This window comes from Quercus lobata, chromosome 2, assembly GCF_001633185.2.
Source record: "Quercus lobata isolate SW786 chromosome 2, ValleyOak3.0 Primary Assembly, whole genome shotgun sequence".
Lineage (NCBI taxonomy): Eukaryota > Viridiplantae > Streptophyta > Magnoliopsida > Fagales > Fagaceae > Quercus > Quercus lobata.
Genome location: NC_044905.1, coordinates 84315968 through 84336386, shown reverse-complemented (window position 1 = coordinate 84336386; position 20419 = coordinate 84315968). Strand labels below are relative to the sequence as shown.

Genomic DNA, 20419 nt, shown 5'->3' with positions numbered 1-20419 from the left:
CTTAGTCTAATGTGAAGCTTCAATGATCAATTCAACCAAGACATACACAATTAGCACTAGATCATGTGACCCATCTCAATTATAGAAATATGTATATATGACCTCCCACAAAATTTGATAACATAACTTGGAGCTTTACATTTGACTCCACTTTTAATCATAACATTTGATCTTTTTGATCTTTTGAGGCAATCACCTCTCATTGTGAGAGTGATATTTGATATTTCACTTTAATGAACAAGCCTTTGGCTTTTTGAATAAACATTTTCTTTAATATAAAGTCGCTTACACTTTTTCCTAGTCGAATACTAGAATGTGCGACAGCCTTTTGCAGCTCAATATCTCTTTTCATTTGGAGATTTACATTTGGTGAGCTCTTTTTAGCAAAACAAAAATAAAGAGTGGGAAGATATATAGACACAAGTCTATGCATGTCTTAAGATCAACAAAACCATTCACTAATCATTCATGACAAGTTTGAAGATCTATTTACAACAATCACATAGATTTCAAGATTTCTCCCACAGAGATATGAGTGCATGAAAACAAGCAATGCTCTAAAATGCACAAAGTCATTAGCACAAAGGTACAAGACAAAACAAGCTTTGAGACAAAAGCTCAACAAAGTCAATCAAGCTTTTTGATTTTCTAATTTTTATGTGATTTTTGGATTTTTGACACTAAAAGCAAAAAGATTGATAAAACAAAATTAAAAATATGCACAAGAAGACAAGTAAACAACCAACAGCAAAAACAGCAATCAAACAAACAAACAAACATTATCACAAAGCATAGGAAGTATTAATGCATGGACATGTTGTAATGCTTATGCATGAGTACCCTTTTTCACCCACACATCACTTGCGTTTGGGGTGATTTCCTTATAGGATTGGGTACGGGAGTTAGGGCTTTCAAACCTTCGTGAGAAGCTTTCCAAGCAGTTGGTGAATGCACCAATCATCTTCATCACGTTCATCATTCCGGGATCACCATTCTGATCTCTAGATTGATCACCTGCCCAATTTCTTCTATCATTTCTAGGTCCTCCTGACCTTTGAGGAGTTGCACTATTCTTTGCTCTCAGCTTTTGGCAATTTGGTCGAGTATGCCCTTGAAGTCTACAATAATGACATACATAAGTTGCTCTAGGACCTCTTTGTGGTCGTGGGAGTGACTTGGCACGAGATTCAGACCTGTCCACAGACTGATTACGGGGATTCAACATCCGTTGGTTCACCACACTCTTCTTCTCCTCCACCTTGAGCTTCTCCTCAGTAAGGTCATCTACAACTGGATCTTTGGCCTTTACAAACTTCACTTCTTTAGTGACATATCCAGATGAACTACTTCCTCCGGTATATCCCAATCCGGATTTGTCTGAAAAGCTATTTTGAAATGAGATAACATCATCTAGCTTCTTGGTGGTGACCCTCTCTATTTTAGCATTTGCTTGCACAACCTCATTCTCAAGAAATCTCACTTTTGTGTAAGTTTCGAACAGCTCACCATTCAATGTTTCTATCTCACATTTGGCCTCCCTATATCGGATTAAGAGACTTTTGTAGTCCTCCTCTGCCCTCTTCATTTTTCTCACAGCTGCCTTGGCCACCCTTGTGTACTCACCCGACTTCTCCAAGAGTGAGTTATAATTCTCTTGAAGATTTGCTGTACTTTCATCCTCTTCAACATCTGATTCTTCAACAATTCCTAGTGATTCATCATCACTATGTTCTCCAAGGTCTCGTACAAGCAGTTTCAACTCATCTGAAGACTCAATATGAGCAATAGTCATAAAAGCCGAATAGTTCCCCTCTCCATCACAGCTTTTTTCTGATTCTGAGTCAGATGAATCCGAGTCACTCAATGTCGTGGCATACACTTTGCCTTTCGATTTCAAATAATTCGGACATTCCTTCTTAAAATGTCCATGCCCGTTACATTCGAAGCAAGTTACACCTTGTGTAGGTTGGGATACTTTTCCATCTTTCTTTTTGAATTCCCTTTTCTCCCTTCTAGAACTTTGGAATTTTCTTTTATCATCAAATTTGCCATTATTTTTGAATTTCAAGAACTTTCTGAAATTTTTGACAAGGTATGCAACATCTTTGTCAAATACATCTTCTCCCGATGAGTCTTGATCTTCCACCTTCTCATTAATGGTCTTAAGAGCAAGAGATTTACTCTTCCGTTGATTGGGCAGTGACATCTCATAGGTCTGCAGAGAACCAACCAGCTCCTGTACTTTGATGTCATCAAGGTCCTTGCTCTCTTCAATCGCTGTCACTTTAGTACGAAAACTTTCCGGCAATGATCGAAGGATCTTCCTTACAATTTTTGAATCCTCCATTTTCTCCCCCAAATTGAACTTACTGACAACCACCTCATTTAGCTTCCCATAGAAAGAGTCAAAAGACTCATCCTCACTCATTTTGAGCTCCTCAAACCGAGTGGTTAGCATTTGCAACTTGGTGTCTTTCACTTTCTTCGTGCCTTCATAGGTGGTTTCCAAAATCTCCCAAGCTTCTTTGGCAACGGTAATATGAGAAATCCTGTGAAATTCATCTGGAGACACACCACAGAAAATAGCATTGAGTGCTTTGCTGTTAGCATTAGATGCAGTAAGTGCTGCCTTATCCCAAGTGGATTTGGTTGCCTCAGGTCTGGTCCAACCAATCTCAACAGCATTCCAAACAGATTCATCAATAGAACATAGAAAAGCTCTCATGCGAACCTTCCAAAAAGCATAATTACTACCATCAAAATATGGAGGTGCATTTAGGGATTGAGACCGATCCATCTCAAAAGGGAGTCAAGGATCATACAATGGTAATGAAACCAATAGCAGTGTACCCGCTCTGATACCAATTGAAAGTTCAAAAACGTGTATAAACACCTTTGAACGTTTAGACCCCCAAATTACAACTTAACCAATTCAAGTAATATGTCAAACAACTAGTGTGCGGAAACTTAACATATGCTATAATATGAAATAGGTAAAAACTATCTAAGCCGAAACAAAAACACAATCCACAACAGATAATAAAAAGGCAAAGATAGAGAGGAAGGAAGATGGAAACACAAGGACAACACGCGATGTGTTATCGAAGAGGAAACCGAAGCTCTCGGCGTAAAACCTCTCCGCCGCCCTCCAAGCGGTAAACAATCCACTAGAAAATATAGTTGGGATACATGGACAGCAATAGACCCTCCAAGCCTAATCTACCCAATGCACCTAAGCCCTCCAAGCTTCTTACTCCAACAAGGTTGCGCCGAACTTTTTTCTTTTCTAGCTTCCCGGATTCCGCTACTAGACCGTAGCATCAACCAATGAAGATTGGTTCCTTCCTAACTGCTTCCCAGAAATCCAAACAACTCTCTCACAGTAATGATAATGGTGAGAATCAGGTTTGGTATAATGACTTTCAAGGATTTGACAATGGAGAGGAAGAGAGTTGAAGAATTTGAAGAGACTCTAATGTATAGATTGTGGGTGAATCAATCTTGTTTTTCTTTAGGGTTTCTCTCTCAAAATTCTCTTTGGAAGCTCTCTCACAATCGTGGGTAAAAGGGGTATTTATACTGGAGTGGGAGAGGAATGTGAAACGTCAGGTTTAACAAAACAGGGGTGGCTCGCGGCTTGACTAAGTCACGAGATCCAGTCGCGAGATAACCGTATGGCCAGTTGTCTTGTTTTGTCCTGTAGTGCTCCAGCTTGCATGACTGTTCACCTTCTAGTATGCTTGGCATGTGTGCTGCGTCTGGCGGCTTGAAGCCGCGAGTCACCCGCGAGGCCCAGTCGCGAGTCTCTGTTTTCTTGCATACTCTTGAGCAATCTTCACTCTATCTCACTCACTACCCTTACATCAAACCCACCTAAATACAGGGTTACTAAATGCTGAATTACAGGCAAATTTGGCACGGAATAAAGCCAATTAGATGGTTGAATAAATTCAACCTTACATTGTTATGTTTCAGGAGATTCTTATTCATATGATTCAAGAGCTTATCAGATTATAGAGTCAAGTGTGAAGGAGTTTTGTTTAACTGTTCCCAACTTACATGTTAAGTCTAGAGTTTGTTTTAAGGTTTTGTCACGGAATAGCCAAAGGGGGAGATTGTAAGGTTGAATTTTATTGACCATCTTGTTGGCTTTATTCCATACTAAATTTGCTTATATTTTAGCAATTAGTAACCCTGTATTTAGGTGGGAATCATGTAAAGGTAGTGAGTGAGAGAGTGTGAAGAAATGCTCAAGATTGTGCAAGGACGCAGAGACTCGTGGCTGGACTCGCGAGTGACTCGTAACTGGTAAGCCACCAAAGTTGTCACACATGTGGAGCATGCAAGGGAGTTAAAGTGTCATGTCAACTGTTGCACTACAAGACAAAAGTCCAAGCTGGCCAGGCCATTAGCTCGTGGCTTAAACTCGTGACTCAGCCCACTCGCGAGGTCAAGTCGCCAAACCACCCTGTTTGGGAAAAACTGACTTTTCACATTCCTTCTCACCCTACTATATATATACCCTTATACCCACGATATTGAGACAGCTTCTAGAGAGAATTTTGAGAGAGAAACCTTAGAGAAAAACAAGATTGATTCATCCATAATCTTCACATAGAGACTCTTCAAATTCTTCTACTCTCTTCCTCTCCATTGTCAAATCCTTGAGAGGTACATTACCAAAACCTTTTCTCACCATACCCATATCTGTGAGAAGGCCATTTGGTGTTTGGGAAGTAGTTAAGAAGGGACCAATTTCATATTGGTTGATGCTGTGGTCAAGTAGTGGAATCAGAGAAGCTAAAGAAGAAATGAGTTTGGCGTAACTTCGTTGGAGTAGGAGCTTAGAGGGCTTAGGTACATTGGGTAGATTAGGGCTTGGAGGGTCTTCTGCTGTTCATGTATCCCAACTACCTTCTTTAGTGGATTATTTACTGCTTAGAGGGCGGCGGAGAGGTTTTACGCCGAGGGTTTCGGTTTCCTCTTTGATAATACATCGTTGTATTGTCCTTGTGTTTGCATCTCTCTTCCCTTAATCTTTGCCATTTAATTTCTATTGTGGATGTGTTTTTATTTGGTTTAGATTGTTTACTAATTCTGTATTAAGCTTATGTTCATATTCCGCACATTAATTGTTTGATATTAAGCTTGAATTGCTAATTTGTAAATTGGGGGTCTAAACATTCATAGTATTTTATACATTAATTGAACTTTCAATCATATCATTGTAAAGTATGGAAAATAAAGAACATAATGATATGATGACCCAAGAAAATCAAACCGGTAAAAAACCTAGGGAGGATTTAACATAACTATCCTTAAGATAAAACAAATCCACTATGAAAGAATTGAAGTTTACATAATAGCGACTTAAACCACTAACTTCTTGTTGCTACCTCGAGTAGGAAACTTACTACCATGACCACATGATAGCTCCGAGTCCACGGACTACTTCTTTTTTGGATTCCCAGTAAGCATAAGCACTCCTGCTTGGATATCTTTAAGCTCTTGAATCTGCAACTGAATTGATCACCAAACTCTCGACATCAATCTTAAGATTGGAAATCCTAAGTGAATGTGAAGGCAAACACCTCTAGATCTCATAAAAGATTTACACACACAGCATAAAGAGCAACCTTTAGAAAGCCTTTGGGTACAAAACCCTAAATACAAAAAGAGGCACCAGATGCACTCTAATCTCTCTAAAAACTCTGAAAACCCCACCTAGGGTTAGCTTATAATGTCCTTTAAATATTGGAAAAAATGGCTCGCGATTTGTGCTTAAAACGGATAAGTTATGGCTTTTTTACGTTTGCTGATATATGATTTTCGACTAATCGAGTACCAATCGAACCAAATAACTTGCAACTCATTTTTTTCATCCTGAACTTGAGTTTTTTGTCTTGGGCTTCAATGTAGACCATTCTAAACCAATGAAACTTAGTTTTTATCATGTTTTGTCATGGTTTGCCAACATTACAAACTCAAAACCTAACAGTCTTCATATGAATAACGTGAGGTAAGAATGGATAAAAACATTATTAGGGATGTTAATGAACCAAATAACGCTATTGCACTTGAAATTGAATAGGCCAGAAAAAGTTTAGGACTACGGTTCGATTTATCAGCTGCTTGGTCACTAAACACTATAGTACCAATTAGTGTAGCAACCACCATAGATGATTTAGCTGTGTTAATCATCCACTTCTCTCCTTCCATCCTTAAGTTCTCGTGGTTCATCACAAATAAAACATATGGTGTTTCCCCTTTCGTATTTTTCATTTCTTTGAATGCAGGTTTTACAGCCTTTTCCACCTCCTTCAATAGCATATCATAGGAAATACCACATGAGAGACTTGTCAGTCCAAAAAATTTGAAAATTTTAGGTAGAAAATTTGTGTGCAAATAGGAACGAACATTCTATTAAATGGTTCATCAATTACTACACAAAGCACATGAATCGGTACCTTGAACCATAATAGTTCTAGTTGCATTTGATATAGCATTGAGCTTCTCTTGAGGTGCCAATCCTGCAGCCAAATGCAATATGTTGCTTTCACCTTCAATTGTTCCATCGACTATTAGATCTCCAATTGAGCCTATCTCATTAAGTAATTTGAAGATGCTTTCATGGCGCTTCTCAACAGCAATATGAAATATGCTTTTACTGTCTTTTGTTTTCCATAATAGATCAAAGTTAAAACAAATAAGCTTAACAAAGAACTCAATGTTGTAGAGAATTAACCCGAAATTTTCAAACCTGTGAAAAACAAAATAGAGAAAACACACACTAAAGAAAAATAATCACACGCACAAGACAGTATTTACATGGTTCGGCAAATTGCCTACGTTCATGGAGTTGCAAGGATTTCACTATTATTAGGGAAAAAATAAAAAGTGTGACAGTACAATTTTTCTTACTCTCAAAAACAACGACAACAACAAAAAACCCTAATCACCAAAACAATGTTTTTCTACATCCTGCGCACATGGACTAAGTCTCAGAAAATTTCTCATTAAAAACCATGCAACATTATTTCGGGTTGGGTCATCATCCAGATCAAACACAACTAGGCTCCACAAAGCCCAACAGATGTTGCCTACTTCTGCTGTGCTTCAAACAGAACATTTGAAATCACTAAGGTTTCGTTTGAATTCTCAACATCGCCTCCGTAACCCTGAAGACATATTTTTAACAATTCATTGACTTTAGAATACTTTGAGTTTTCCTGTTTTGATTTCAACCCTGAAATTGAACATGACCATTACAAAGTTCAATGAAATTTAATTTATTAAAAGAATCAAATAGATCTGTATAAAGAGATCATGTGGTACTAGTATAGGTGTTTCTTGTATTGTGGCATGCTTAGTACATTGTAATGAAATAGCTATTTTCTTGCACGGAATATATATTCCTTATGTACGGTTATTAGGTTTTAGGTTGGCAGATTCCATGATATCAAGATTAAGAGTCAAAGATGCAAGTCAAAGAAGACAAATTTTTAGGATTCCGAATGTCATTTGATCACCACTTGATCTATCAAAATCTAGGCTTCGACATGCTTTTGGTCATGTCTTGATCAATCGAAGGAGGAGTCTCAAATTGTTGTTTGACAATGGCTCAATTAATCGAAAATTAAAAGTCAATAAGTGACATGTTTTAATGAAATCAATTCCGTGAGTTTTTCAACCATAAGTGGAATGCCTATATAAGAGCCTATTATACAAGACTTGGTTGAGGTTGTTGGGTCAGACTTTGAAAAGCTAATCATAGAGAAAATCCTAGCCTCCACCTTCTAACCCTTGAGTTTAGAGAGTAAACAAAAATATTATCCACTTAATTTGTTGTTTATGTCGTAATGTGAATCAATGCAAAAGTCGCATAGAGCCTATCCTAGTACATTTGCTATGTAATTCAAATCATCAAGTTGTGGGCATCTTAGGGAGCACGTCAATAGATTATCTACTGGGTAAAGTCTAGAGTCATTAGTGTAGACACCTCATTTTGTACTTAGTTAATAAACTTCAGTCCCCAGTCCCAAGGATAAGTTTGACATGTATATAAAAGGTAATTAAAGTTATTTTGATAGTTTGAAAGTAATCACAACTTAAAATTACTCAAATCGTTTTGAAAACGATGTTGAAAAATGAACTTTGCTCACTATTTTGATCATACCTTTTGATCCACAACTGAATTTTAAGTGAGGTTTGTTTCATTGGAAAGTAGGCATCTTGAACTTCAATTTGAACACAAAATTTTTCTTAATTTGAACTTATATTGAATAAGTTATAACCATTTGAAAATTGGCCAACTGAGTAGTCGAAATTATGATTTTTTTGTGGAGCATGCTACACATGAATCACGAATGTGTATTCATGAATTGTACACATTTTTTGTTCATGTAAATCATGTGTTAGTTCTAAAATCCTCTAGATTATTCCCCACTAATTTATACTATTGAAGAAAAAAAAAAAAAAAAAAAAAAAAGGTGATTGGATCTAATGGTTTGTAAAAAGAACTTGAATTTATTTTAAACCCACTTTTTACGTAGCAACTTCACCAAGTGACAAAAGTTTTATTTAAACAAGAATGAACAAGAAGCTGAAGGAATATTGGGAGTTTGGAGTTTGTGGGAAAATGAAGAAAGAAACAAATGAAAAGAGAAGTTATTTCTAAGAAGTTATAATTGGTTTCTGCATGGGTCTTTTTTTTCTTCTTTTTTTTCTTTTTAATGCGACATTGTTGGTTTTTAATGGAAGGATTTTTTTTTTTTTTTAATTTTTAATTTATGGAAGTTTTATTTGTTAGGATAGGAACTGTGGGCAGGTTTTTTTTTTTTTTTTTTATGGATTTACAGTTTTGACCTTGTTTCTTATATTTTAGAAATAAGGATAAGTTAATTAAGTTATGGACATTTTTAAAAGTCAAAAAAGGAAATAATTAACTTTTTGAATCTTCTTAAAAAAATAAAATAAAATAAAATAAAAAAAGAAGAAGAAGAAGAAAGAATCCTCTTAATATAGAGAGTTCATGAAAATAGTAATTGTTCTTTTTAATGGCATTATGACGAGTGATAAAAGTGCAATAATGAGTTAGGTGAACAATGTATCATATAAAATACACTGTGTAGCTTATATATGCTAATGTCTATTGAGTCGTCATGTTGTATATGGTCCGTATGGATGATGTTGAACAAACAAGATATCATACTAAATTGCATTAACAATAATACTAATAATAATAATGATAATAAATTAACTGCACTCAAAAGATAAGATGTGTTTAATTAACATACAGCGTTACAGTTCAAATCTATTCGTCTTCATTATTTTACACGTTCATACAAAGGAAAGCAACATAAAAGATTGTCTAGTCGCACCTGATTGTCCATTGCTAATAATTATTTTATACACGCCAAATTTATACAGTGGTCGGATTCAATCGCCAGACTCGCAGGTTCGTTGGACATCTCCTTGTAAAGTAGACGTTGACGTGGCTTAAACCGAAAGAAGGTAGATCGGGCTATATCAATAAATAGGTACCACTTCAGCACCCCGTATATGATTGGCGCAATAGCAAATAAACCAATGACAGCAAAGATCACAGGCAATTCCTTCCCATTATGATTCGCCAACATAAAGGATATAAAAAATGCAACCATCATGGCTGCAATTGAGATGCAAAGTGACGCGATTCCAATCAACAACCTAAGAGGTAACCATAAAACAAAGTCGTTGTAGGAATAACGTGAGGTAAGGATGGATAAGAACATTACTAAGGATGTTGAAGAGGAGAATAATGATATCGCACTTGCAACCGAAAAGGCAAGATAATGTTTAGAACTACGGTCTAATCCATCAGCTATTAGGCCACTAAACATTGTAGAGCCAATTAACGTAGCAACCACCATAGAATAATTAGCTGTGTCTATCATCCACCTCTCTCCCTTTGTCCTTAACTCCTCATGTGTCCTCGCAAATACAACATACGGTGTTTCCTTGTTTCCATTTTTCATTTCTTTGAACACAGGTGGTACAATCTTTTCCACCTCCTTCCATTACAAATCATAGAAAAAATATCACGTGAGAGACTCGTTAGTCCAAAAACGCTAAAAATTTTAGGAAGAAATTAAATATATGTGGAAACAGGAATATTGAACATTAATTCTATGAAATGGTTCAACACTTACTACTCAAAGCAAATGAATATGTACCTTGAACCATAACATTTCTCGTTGCATTTGAAGAGCTGCTCCTGATATAGCATTCAGCTTTTCTTTAGGTGCCAATTCTGCAGCTAAATGCAAAATGTTGTTTGCATTTTCAGTTTTGCTATCTATAATCATATCTCCAATTGAGCCTATCTCATTAAGTAAATAGAATATGCTTTCATGGCGCTTCTCAGCCGCAACATGAAAAATGCTTTTTCCATTTTTTGTTTTCCATAATAGATCAAAGTCAAAACGAATAAGCATGATCACGCACTCAATGTTGCCTTCTTCTGCTGCATAAAATAGAACATGTTCTATCATTGATGAATTCCCAGCATCAACTCTGTAAGCCTGAAGATAATCTTCAAACAGTTCCTTGGCTTGAATTTGCTTCGAGTTTTCCTGTTTTAACTTCAACCCTAGAATTGACAGCAGAAAAGAAAGTAGCCATACTTTAATGAGAAATAAAAATATTAAAGAGTCGAATTGTTCTTTGGAATAAGAGTAAATGTGCCACTAGTGTTGGGTCCCATTATAATATTGTTGAATTAAGAAAATCAATTAAGAAATTTAATCAATGTCTAGAAATGTTATCTAAATTTACCAAACTAAGATATCAATTCCGTACAAAAACATAAAGAGTTAGGTGAAGAAACCATTTTTCCTTAAAGGAAAAAAAAGGGCAGTAACAACTTTAAAATAAGTCAACAACTATAAAAACATATCTTCTCAAGTTTTGTATTTAACTTGAGATCAACAAAAAATACAATAATGTGTCCTCTCTAGGAAATAATAGGAACTCACTCTAGATACAACAACTTTCCTTGGTTGTATCACCCAATGAAGTTTTTCCTATAGAAAACTAAAAATTTATATTTTCTTATGTATGTCTCAAGGCTAAAAAAATCTCATTGTTTTCTTTACTCACACACAAATTTTTTTTTTTCCTTCTCACGCTCACACTGTAGTGACACATTTTCTTTTTCTCAATTCAAAACATTCTTCAAAACTCCACAAATTCTCCTTAATTTATGCACTGATGTGCATGAAATACCAATCGATCGGGGTACTTTTACCACACTAGCCGATCAATCAAGCTTCAAAATAAAAAAATTCTAAGTTCTGTTACTGATGACATTGCAATCCTGGAAATTGTGCACTAGGGTTCTAAGATGACTTAAATACTGTGCATCTAGGGTTTTGTACGAAACTATTTCTAGTTTACCATTGTAGTGTGTTGTTGTGAAGAACTTTGCACCAACCACTACTGCAATCAAGATGTTATAGTACAGTTGCTCATTAATAGGAGTTCTTCGCAACTTGAAGTTTCCTATGTCAATAGAAGATAACTAAAAAGGTCTATCATTAAAAAATGTCAATGGAGTTGGAGCTGAGCTAAGATTAGTATAATCTATTATAGATAGGTATTTGGGATTGAGTTAGATCATTTGTACTTGTAACTTCGATTTTTTATTAGTCGATTGTTCAAGAATGGTGACCTAAATATCACCTGTTGGGATATTTTTCCTGTGATGGTTTTCCTCGTCATGACCATATTGCCATATCAATTTGTTTTTAGCTGTATTATACTCTATATTGGTGATTTGGTTGTGCATTTAATTAGAGTTTACATGTAATTGAATTAACTAATTAAATATGGTAATTGATTAATTCAACTGGAGTCAACTTCCCAACACATATGTCATTGTATGTCATACCATATGATTAAGGAATACGCAAGATTTAAGAATTCCTGTCAAAATAACTCATAATAAAAATATAATTTAAAAAAAATAAAAAAATAAAAACTCACATGGTCGAGTTTCACTAACAAATGCAGAAGGTTTGCGAGCCAACACATGCAACACAGTCTCTTCGTTCTCTTTTCTAGGTTTAGCAAGATCACTGTTGTCCTTGAGGATTTTCATGGCTATTCCTGCATTATTTTATACCAAAAAGAAAAATTCCAAGCAAAAATATTCATGTACGGCAATCTTTTTCTTCTCCGTGTTTTGAAGTATACTAGTATTTAGTTATGATTTATTGATATAGTAAAAAATACTGAGAAGGAACATGTTGATATTTCTTTCAGGAAAGATAATATAAACTAGGCAAAGCATGACATAATCATATGAAAAAGACAAGCAACAGTTTCTTTATATATATTTATATATTTATATATACACACTTTACTCTTAATATTTACCTTATAAACAAAACAAATGTGTACAATTTACATGAACAATAAAAGTAAACAAATAATTGTCCATATTTAAAAATTATCAGTTTATTTGACACTGTAAACCAATATAAATATTTGATATCACAATAATACAATTTATTTGATACTAAAATTTCAAACCAAGAAAAATAAATAAATAAATAATATGGCATGGTAAAGTTCAAAAAAGCTAAGAATTTAAGCTATGAGCTGAAAATACCAATCAGTTTGTTTTTAGACCCCTTAAAAAACACAATCAAATTAACCTAGTTAATTAGCCAAGTAATTATTTAGTCAAATTAATTAGATCTAGGTTAACACACATATATCATATTAATGTAAAGTGCAAAAAATAAAAAATACAAAGATATGATGACCTAGGAAACTAAACCGGTAAAAACCTAGAAATGATTTAACCTAACTATCCTCAAGATAAAGCTGAATCCACTATAAAAGAATTGAAGTTTACACAATAGCGATTTAGACCACTAACATCCTATTGCTACATCGAGTAGGAAACTTACTACCACTACCACGTGATAGTTCCGAGTCCACGAACTATTTCTTTTTTGGATTCTCAGCAAGTACAAGCACTCCCGCTTGTGTATCTTTAAGCTCTTAAAGCAACAATTGAATCGATCACTAAGTTCTTGACATAATCTTAAATCTTGGAAACCCTAAGTATGTGTAAAGATAAACATCTCTTGATCTCACAAAAGATTCACACATATAGCATAAGGAGTAACCCAAAAACGTGGTTAGGGTTTTCCCTTTTATACTTAAGACAAAACATAAAACCCTACACATCAAACGGGCTTGAGCTGATTTGGAAAATTCTACAACAACAAAAAAAAAAAAAAAAAAAAAATCTGCACGAGTTTCGATCAATCGAGTGAGCCAAATTTTCGATCGATTGAGCCAGACAGATTTATACAGTAAATTCTGCAGCTACTTAATTCCAACTTTGCATATAAACACACTTTGAACAAGTCTAAAACAAAGACTAAAACGTTTTGATCATGATTTGCCAACATTACAAATTGAAGTTCTAATACATTTAAACCTAAAGTCTTAAAACTCAACACGATTAATATATAATTCCATACCAAAATCTCCCGTCCGTCAATACTTTGATACCACATTTAGAAAATGAGTGAAAATGGATAACTTTTCCTCATTTAGAAATTAAATGAATGGCTTAGATTATGTTAATTTAACAATACCACTTTTCAATGTTTAAACCATGATTAATGCTTTGAACTTCATATTCTAGAATGACAAGATCAAACCATTATGACCCCCCTCAAAAAAAACAAGACAAAACAAAACAAAACAAAATAATAAGACAATAAACATTATAATTACTTATGCTTACCGTATAAGTTACCCTCAACACAAGTGATAAATAGTTTAGCTTTTTCATCTTCCTCCCACTTGTGAACTTCAGTCTTTTCATAAAGATAATCCACCATTTCACTGTGTCCTAACGAAGCAGCCATAGAGAGTGGTTTCACTTTGCCTAGGTTTGCCAAGCGACTATTTTTCTCCAGCATTGCCATGGCAATATTCACATTTCCAGTTGCAGCAGCGTAGGATAAAGCAGTGTTCTCAGCATAGTTTTCAACTTCTAGTTCTTCTTCGCTTAATTTTTTCACTAAATTCTTCACAAAGTCTTCCTGGTTTGCTGCAGCAGCAATATGAAGAGTGGTTGCTCCTTTATCTGTAATAATTGTTTGAATACGATCCATGTTCTCAACAAATTTCCAATCACCATTCAGCACAGCCAGATAAAGCTTCCTACGTTCTGCACTGACTGCTTCATCAGTATGAGGAAATTCTCCTGACTAATTAGTAAAAATCGTAGTGCAAATATTTTATAGATAGAAAAATATTTTTTTCATAGTAGTTCACATTTACTATTTTACACATGTATCCACAATTAATATTAAAAATATTCATATTTTAACACATAAAAGTAAATGTGAGGAAAGATATGTAAAATAGTTGGATTTGCAAAATAGTGGGTGAGCAATAATAAAAGCCCATCATAAATTAAAAATTTTATTTCTTGTTTTAGTTTTCTATTTTGTGAAATGTTTATTAAACACACTCAATTACACACACGACACAAACCCTTAATTTTTTGAACTAAAATCGTGCATCAGGTTACGATTTTTGTGCAAAAAGTAGTGAGTATGTGTAAGTGAGTGTGTGAAATAGATATTATTCGCTTTATTTTATACTCCAATAGCAACTACAATATTTTATGTTTGACTTTTTTTTTTTCCATTGCAAAATTAAGTATTTTATGCTAAAAATAAATTATGGACAGTGGTTTCTTCTCTCTTTGTGATTATTCTTTGAATTTTTGTCTTGCCCTTAATAGATTTCTAGTCACCATTCAATGCAACCAGATGAATCTTCCCAGGCTCTGTACAAGTATAAATCATAGTACAAGTATAAGTATTTCATAGAACAAAAATCTTCCTTTTTTTTTTTTTTTTTTTTTGCCAAAGGCCTTGTAGCTGAATTGGCACCTCCCCATACACAAAGTGCTTTGGGGTTTAGGGGGAAAAGGGTTCGAGCTGCAGGATTAGCATCATTTTGTAATTATTTCTAAAAAAAAAAAATCGTCTTTTTTATTCTTACTGTCCTATTTTATTTCTAAAAAAAAAAAAATCTTCTTTTTTATTCTTACTGTCCTATTTTATACTTCAATTAAAATGTTTATTTTTGATTTATTTTTTCCAATTATAAACTATAGTTATTTTATAAACAAATAAAATTATGTATGATAAACTATAATCGGTGAAATATCAAATGGAACATTTATAATGGGACATAATTGTTTTTTGCTGTATTGATATTTTTTTTTGAATAAAAAATTGATTTTAATTTGAGAATGAATCCTGATTGCTGACTTTAGTGATATCTTAGTCAGGCATATTCATTTCGTTAAGAGGTAAGAACTAAGAACTCATGGAAACCCTACTGGATAAGAATATAAATTATTTACCATCATTTGAATCGCCATTATTTATTGCCATTGCAACTTATCAGTTAGCTTTTGTGTACCTGAAAAGAAAGATTTCAGTATTAAATATAAATTGTGTGATGCATGACGAAATTTATGTGAAAGTTCTTTAAATAAGCCAAATTAGCACAAAGTTTAATAAAATACAAAAATACAAAGTTTTTATTGTGAAATCAATGGATGGATTTAAGCTTTATTAATATGTTGATTTGAAATGATTAGGTATTAGATGTTATTCAAATTCGTAGTATAGGTTTTTGTGTTATGTCTTGTATTGTTAAATTTCATATAAAGCATTATATACCATTTGTTATGTTCTAAATATTTAGAACAACTGACAAATCTTAAATACAAACTTGTCTAGTTATAGAATTTAAAGTCTATAGGTATTATTAGACAATACTCAAGGTAATTTGAGTCAAGATTCAAGAACAAGCAAGCTACAGAAAAGAGAATTCGAAATTTACCTGGTTCTACTGATCGAGAGACAGACTCGACCAATCGAAACATGTATTTGCAGAATTCTATTTTAGCCCAAATTCTACTTAAACATATTAGGTTTCAAATAAAACACTTCTAGTTTATAAAGGAAACCCTAAGCACGTTTTTAAAGGGCTTTTCAAAGAAAAAAGAGTGTGCCTCCTTTGTATCTAGGGTTTTGTACCCAAAAAACTCTCTCGTGTCTTCTACTGGTGTAATTCCTTGAAGAATCTCAAGATCTGGTATTGTAGAAGTTGCTGCCTTCTCTAGTCATCAAAGGTGCTAATGATCTAAACATTCAATAGTGGTCTTGGAGTCACAAACAGGAGAATTTGTGTTCTTTTATCACAAGTGTGAGTGCTTATGTTGCAAAGGCCTAATAGAGAAGGAATCCATGGATTCGGAGGTTGCACATGGTTGTGTCAATAAGTTCTACATGTGATAGCAATACGATGTTAGTGGTGATGTGTTCTTTTGAGTGTTTTTAGGAAAGACAGGTACATTTTGATCAAGACCTTCAACCTCTTATTGCAACTTCTAGGTTAGGAATCTTAGATTGGGATTTGTAATGTAATTAGGCATTTTATTGTATTAGGTTGTTCTTGTATTTGGGCATTTCATATTGAATGTAAGTTTTGTCATGAATTGCCAAAGGGAGAGATTGTTAGATTCTAAAAATTTAGAACAATTGGCAAATCATGAACACAAACTTGTCTAGATATAAATCTTAAAGTCTATAGGTATTATTATACTATACTCAAGGTAATTCAGGTCAAGATTCAAGAACAAGAAAGCTGCAAAAAAGAGAATTTGAAATTTTCCTATTTCGACTGATCGAAACAGAATTCTATTTTAGCCCAGACTCTATTTAAACATATTGGGTTTCAAGTAAAACACTTCTAGTATATAAAGGAAACTCTAAGCTCGTTTTTAAAGGGTTTTTTTGGAGAGAAAAGAGTGTACCTCCTTTGTATCTAGAGTTTTATACCCAAAAAGCTCTCCCATGTCTTCTACTAGTGTTATTCCTTGAAAGATCTCAAGATCCGGTGTTGTAGAAGTAGCTGCCTTCTCTAGTCATCAAAGGTGATGATGATCTAAACCTTCAAGGGTGGTCTTGGAGTCACAAACAGGAGAGTTTGTGTTCTTTTATCACAAGTGTAAGTGCTTGTGTTGCAAAGGCCTAATAGAGAAGAAGTCCATGGATTCAAAGTTTGCACGTGGTCGTGTCAGTATATTCTACATGTGATAGCAATAAGATGTTAGTAGTCTAAATCTTATTGTAAATTTCGATTCTCTAAAGTGGATTTGCTTTTTACCTTGAGGATAGTTAAGTTAAATCCTCCCCAGGTTTTTTATCGGTTTGGTTTTCTTGGATGACATATCATTGTGTTATTTATTTTCTGCTGCTTTACATGATATGATTGTTTTGTTTTAACCTAGATCTGAATAATAAACTTAAGTATTCACTTGGTTAATTAATTAGGTTAAACAATTTAGTTTACAGGGGTCTAAAAACTAACAAGCAATTGTTCATCAAATTTGTTGATTTTAAATTCTCAAGTCCAAATATAATGTGTGATTTTCCATTTCGTTAATAGTTAGTTTTTGTAGGTCCTCACTCTAAGGTTTATTTTCTTAATAGAAAGAGTTCCTCAACTTGTATGATTCTATTAGAGATCACAAAAAGTACATGGTGCAATTGTTGAAAGACAAAAGAAGTGAGTAGTTTTAGATACTATTTTCAATTAGGAAATTGGATTCATTATCTTTTTTATTGGGTTACTAGAGAGTCTGCCATTTAATGGTAGTATGATTTGGGTGTGAGCATGGCTTTTAATGAGAGTACTAAACTTGCCACAAAAATTGTAGATTTTGCTGATCTACACTGAAATTCATAATTTACAAGTAAGGCTTAGGGTTAAGGTGTACTTGAGACAGATTGAAAGTGTTAGTATCTTAGTATTCACAAGAATGGTTATCAAATTGTGGTTTGACACTCCTAATGTAGTCACATTGGTTCTAGCATCTTCTTGCAGTTCAAGAAAAGGTTTTTGGACAATCTATTGTGTTTATATGCTTCCTTGGAGAGTTTTTCTTTTCTTTTCTTTTATTTAAATTTAATGTGTTTTTACAATATTTTCTTTCATTTCATTTAGGATGTGTCTGTATCCTAAAACACATGGCAATGCACATGCCTCCACATGCATGAGATTTTTGGATCATGTTTAGGATCTCGGGAAATGGAATCTGCTATATGTACTTTTGTTTGTGCCTTAATGGCTTCGACAGGGTAGCTTTTTACAGAATTGTATGGGAGAAGAGGAAGTTGATTATCAAATAGCCATGAGTGCGTGGTTTTTTCCTCTCTGTTTCTCATCCTCTACCCTCCCTCCCCCCCCCCCCCCCCCCCTCAGTTCCTTATTACACTTAAGGTTGTTAGGACATAAGTGATTTGATGTTAGGAACATATGTCAATTTAGAATTGGCTAGTCCTTTGACAAAACACACTTTACTTGTAATGGGATAGATCTAGGATGTGTTTAATATTTCAAGAAACAAGGTTTCAAGATCAAGTGTTAAACCCATGCAAATCTATCCAAGAAAGAAGTGAATAAGTGCTGGATTTTAAAACTCGACAGCTAGCATCTATCGAGATTTAAGAAAGCTGCTAAAGCCTGAAGCTCGACAGCTAGCTTGATAGATACCCTACTTGTCGAGGTTTGTGGAATTCAATTTCTTAGAGCTGTTTTTCATCCAATCCATGTGTATATGTTTGGACTTTCTTTTCTCAAAACCCTAAACATATATAAGGATTATTTTAAGGGTCGTAAAAGGTTGCTCAAGTGTGACACAAAATTTTGTTCATGCAAATTGTAACCAGAGACAAAATTTTCCCTAGTTCATCTTTCTCTTGAAGAAGATGTTATGTTTGTACACTTTAGGGTTTTATGACCAAGGAGTTTCATGATCTTCATTGTGTAATGAGCTGAAAAACTTTACAGCTAACATCTTTCTCAAGTTGGTGATCAAGTCACGTACTAGGATTCGCGCATCTATTGATTAGTCACGTACTAGGAGCTATGCAATGAAAATGAGAGATTGTCACTACAGAACAAGTCTAATTGGGTATTAGGATAAGGGTTCAACTGTAGGTTGATATAAGGTACAGGGATTCCTTTACTTATAACCGCTTGTTTTGATAATAGTGGATTTTCGGGAATGGTGACCTTAAAATCGCCCGATGGGGTTTTTGTCATGTGGGTTTTCTCTATTCGTAAACAAATCACTATGTCAATTTAATTTCCGCTGCATATTAGTTAATTGGTGATTTGTTTGTGCTACCATGCATTTTGCATATTAATTGAATTAATTAATTAACTTGGCTAAATCAACTGGTTAATTTATTATAAGGGGTCAATACATTCTTGGCTTATCAAAGGTGGCATAGCGTAACTTTGTTGATTGTTATTCATTAAAAAATTAAAAAAAAATTTAAAAAAAAAAAAAAAAAAAAAGCCAAATTAGCACAACAAGCATAAAAGAGATAATTCTAATTTGTCAAAAAGGACAAACCCTATAACTATAATATGGTTTGTACTTTTTCCTAATCAGAATTTTAATCTTTTCTTAATTTGGTGTAAGACACTCGAGCCTTTTTGGTTGAATAATATTCTTTTGAGAAGTATATGCCAAAACAGCATTATTTGAAAGTTAATTGAAAAATTTGACTCTTTAAAACTCATCTCTTCAAAGTTCAACATGAAACTCATATCTTGAAGAGATGAGTTTCATATGAATAGGTTGATCTTGTTGATTTTGATGTGATGTGTTACGTTCTAAAAGTTTAGAACAATTGGCAAATTGTGAACACAAACTTGTCTAGATGTAGATCCTAGAGTCTATAGGTATTATTAGACAATACTCAAGATGATACAAGTCAAGATTCAAGAACAAGCAAGCTGCAGAAAAGAGAATTCGAAATTGCCTGGTTCGATCAATCAAAGAACAGGCTCGACCAATTGAAAATCGCAGACATGCATTTTCTGCAAAATTCTTATTTAAGCCCAATTGCTCGTTAAGCCCAAAAAGGATTAGGGTTTCAAATTTACTTCTCCCAGTATATGAAAAAAATTTTAAGTACATTTTTAGAAGGTTTTTTTCAAAAAGAGAAGAGTGTGCCTCTTTTGTATCTAGGGTTTTGTACCCAATAGCTCTCTCATATCTTTTACTAGTGATATTCCTTGAAAAATCTTAAGATCTGGTAGATTTGAAGTTGCTACATCAAGATCAACAATAATTGAAGATTTAAACCTTCAAGGTTGATCTTGGAGTCACAAACAGAAAAGTTTGTGTTGCTAAACCTTTAACTGGAGTCTTAAAGTCACAAGTGTAGATGCTTGTGTTGCAAATGCCTAATAGAAAAGGAGTCCGTGGATTCGGAACTTGCACATGGTCGTGTCAGTAAGTTTTACA

The 20419-nt window shown here is 34.1% G+C and overlaps 1 protein-coding gene across 15 annotated transcripts in view; it reads right to left on the bottom strand.

Annotated features, from left to right (window-relative positions):
- Positions 1–9236: 9236 nt before the first annotated feature.
- Positions 9237–20419, bottom strand: part of LOC115976899 (ankyrin-2-like) — a 43315-nt gene continuing 32132 nt past the window's right edge. For 7 of the 15 annotated variants that reach the window (XM_031098428.1, XM_031098427.1, XM_031098431.1 and 4 more), the window contains 5 exons: positions 15449–15507; positions 13808–14245; positions 12025–12147; positions 10215–10630; positions 9237–10052 (listed from right to left, as the gene is read on the bottom strand). In XM_031098428.1, the coding sequence (XP_030954288.1) occupies positions 9402–10052; positions 10215–10630; positions 12025–12147; positions 13808–14245; positions 15449–15479 (1659 nt within the window). In that variant the 5' untranslated portion in view covers positions 15480–15507 and the 3' untranslated portion in view covers positions 9237–9401. Of the gene's footprint in view, positions 10053–10214; positions 10631–12024; positions 12148–13807; positions 14246–15448; positions 15508–16909; positions 17127–20419 lie in introns of all 15 variants that reach the window. The other 8 variants (XM_031098429.1, XM_031098430.1, XM_031098434.1 and 5 more) reach the window with 3 other exon arrangements.